Source organism: Plasmodium cynomolgi (genome assembly GCF_000321355.1).
Source record: "Plasmodium cynomolgi strain B DNA, scaffold: 0230, whole genome shotgun sequence".
Taxonomy (NCBI): Eukaryota; Apicomplexa; class Aconoidasida; order Haemosporida; family Plasmodiidae; genus Plasmodium; species Plasmodium cynomolgi.
This window is the reverse complement of record NW_004192799.1, coordinates 1-2959: the sequence shown is the minus strand read 5'-3', so window position 1 is coordinate 2959 and position 2959 is coordinate 1. Positions and strand designations below refer to the sequence as shown.

The 2959-nt window shown below is 38.0% G+C and overlaps 1 protein-coding gene across 1 annotated transcript; it reads left to right on the top strand.

The window, feature by feature from the left end:
* Positions 1–714: 714 nt before the first annotated feature.
* Positions 715–1205, top strand: PCYB_003130 (hypothetical protein; the record flags this gene model as incomplete). Its single annotated transcript, XM_004227734.1, has 2 exons — positions 715–873; positions 945–1205. 2 exons carry the CDS (start codon positions 715–717, stop codon positions 1203–1205), a joined length of 420 nt encoding a protein of 139 aa, XP_004227782.1.
* Between the last annotated feature and the right edge of the window lie 1754 nt (positions 1206–2959).

The window sequence follows — 2959 nt, the reverse complement described above, 5'->3', positions numbered from 1 at the left end:
TTTGTAATAGTTTGAAAAAAAAAAAATTCCTTTAAGAATCGATCAGAAATGTTCAGAGAAAAATACGTACTACACCCCCAGTCAGTATTACTTACATATTTGTGTGTGTCGAAAGACGCAGGGAAAAAAAAAAAAAATAACTTGGATAAGCAAAAAATGGGTAGTACATGCATACAAAATAAAGTCTGCATTTAATATGGTTCACCATAAAAGGAATTGATTTTGCGAAACACTTTACTCGATCGAGAAAATTTCCAGGTGATGTTCGTGAAAATGTTTTGTAATTAGTCACCTGATACGCGCTCGTGGGTCTGCAAAATTGGCACATGCTCGGAAATGGCTGAAAAAATGTTGAAATGTTTGGAAAAACATTTGGAATAAAATGCAAAAGAAAAGCGAGAAAAACATTAAAAATTGTAAAACACTGCTAACGAATTTGATACATGCTGAAAAATTAGGGCGGACAAATTGAGGCAGTGGCCGACTAGCAACAATCATGTCGTTTATGTGCAACTCGCGGCTGAGCAATGCTGGGACTTTCAATGCCTTTTTTAGGCCCTGATCCACGTCTCCCATTATATTGCATCCCACGCTGATCAAAAGAAAAGGAGAAGCGCATCCCCCGCGTGATGCCACACCACTTTTTAGCAAGTTCGCACCCCATACCACCATGTCATACGTACACATGTCGCATGCGCAAATAACAATGTGGACATGATTCCCTTTCTGCTATACGAATGCATAATTGGACATAACCAACTGAATGCCAGTGGAAATAGCCCCCTCATGTGGGCCATACAGAATAAGCATTGTGAAGCTGTAAAGGAAGTGCTACTTTTCGACTACCTTTTATATAGCGAAGAATATACAACAGTGGAAAGAAGAAAAAAAACGAACTGTATGAACATATGAGGAAACATTTTTTGCAAATTTCTCTTGTGAAGAACGGATACCAGCTATGTGCCCATGTCAAAAATAAAATAAACTCGATGAATTTTTTCGGGAGCATTTTCTCTGATGATCATGATAGCAGCTTGGGCATTGGCGACAGTAGGAAGGGTATCGGAGGTGCTACTTTAAACAGCCAGGGAGAAACGTGGGGGAAGCAAATTCACCTGTATAAGGAAGCCAACAAAATCGACTTACTGAAGAAAAACGAATTCGACAAGAGCATTCTGTCGGAAGCCTTCAACACCCAGGACTAAAATATTTTGCACCTCGTTCTGAGCGACCCCATGTCGAGTGTGCTAGACGAGTAGGATGGGCGCGCGGAGAGTGGCATGAGCGGCGACATGTGCAGCGGCGTAGCCAAGCTTGGGAACAGTGCACCCAATAGCAACAACGACAGAGCATTCACTACAAGCCTAGAGGTCGCAAAAATAATTCAGGTGTGCACCCAACAGTTGCTCATCAACGAAAAGGCAAAAGTAAAAACGGGGAAAGTGAAGAAGAGGCCATTATACAGATAAGATAAATTGGGCTAAAATATTTTTGGAATTCATTTGAGGATGGCAAAATATCAGGAGAAGAGGTTTATTCGCATAATGACATCACCAGGATTAACATTTGGAAGTGCTGCTTCATGATAAGCAAATGGATGTATGACATGTGCCTTCAGAATAGCACCTTATTCAGCAACAAAGTGGTGTTAGGACTCGGTACAGGGAGTGGACTAGTCAGCATTACGCTTTTCACGCATGCGAACATTTTCTCAACGGAACTAATCGAGGACCGAACCAAGTAGTCATTACGGATGTCAACCAATTCGCACTAAGTAACATTTCGCATTATGTCCTATTAAACGAAGAACTTTTTGGCCACCTAGTTTCATCATGGAGGAGTAAAGTAAAAATATGCTACATCGAGTGGACCAATGAAAATACGTACCTACGTGAAAATGAGCAAATTGTAACATATGACTACATTATTGGAAGTGATTTAATATACGATAAAACAATCATGCTGTCACTTATCCATTTAATTAACTTAACTTTAAAAAAAATGCCATTTTCCTCTATGTGTGTAGAAAGAATATGGCTGGGTCACAAGAATTCCTTGATAAATTAAAAAATAGAAAATGCGACATACAGTTGTTAACCCCCCAGAGTCACTACATTATCAGTCCCTTCCTCAACTTATGTCAGGATATGTATGGATCAAAGTTCTCCGAGTTTATCGACGCCTCCAACTTCGTCATGATGCGCTGACAAAAGTACTAAGGGGGAAGGAGAGGGGAGGTTGGAGGTGCCTCTGCCACCGCCTTTGGCAAGGAATTATCAAATTCGCCACTGCCAATTTGGTTGTATGCTCACACCGCATTCAACTTTTCTTCCCACTTTGGAGTTTCTCCCTCCCCACCAATTGATAACAATTTTTTTATGAACAAATGTGAGAGACGAACCACTACTTCTTCTCTTCCAAATCTTTTGTTAAATGAGGTGATGCATTCGCTTTTGCCTACTCATCCCGCGTTTTTACTTGCTATATTTTATTTTTTTTCAAACACTTATAAATATTTTTTACATTCGTACAAATCCGCAATTTTTATTTTGTTTAAAAATAAATAATTCTTTTTCATTCACCTGAAGATACATGCATATGTATATTTAACGCATTTAGACTTACGTTCCTTCTAGTTATTTTTGGTTTCCTGCCAGACTCAAGAATAATGTAATCCAAACTGCTTTTGCCAACACGCAACATGATAACAGATATATCAAACCTAACACTTGTACCACAAACCATGAAACCTAAACCCTAAACCCTGAACCCTAAACATCTCACAAATATATTCATAATTCTTCAACATATGAAAAAATAAAAAATTATAATTTTAAAAATGTAAAGTTATTTCTTGTTCATTTTAAAACAAGGAAAAGAGTTTTATTAATATTTTGTTTAAGTAGAAAAATATTCAAAGATTAACGGAGATTTAAATATGATAATAGTTCTAAATTTA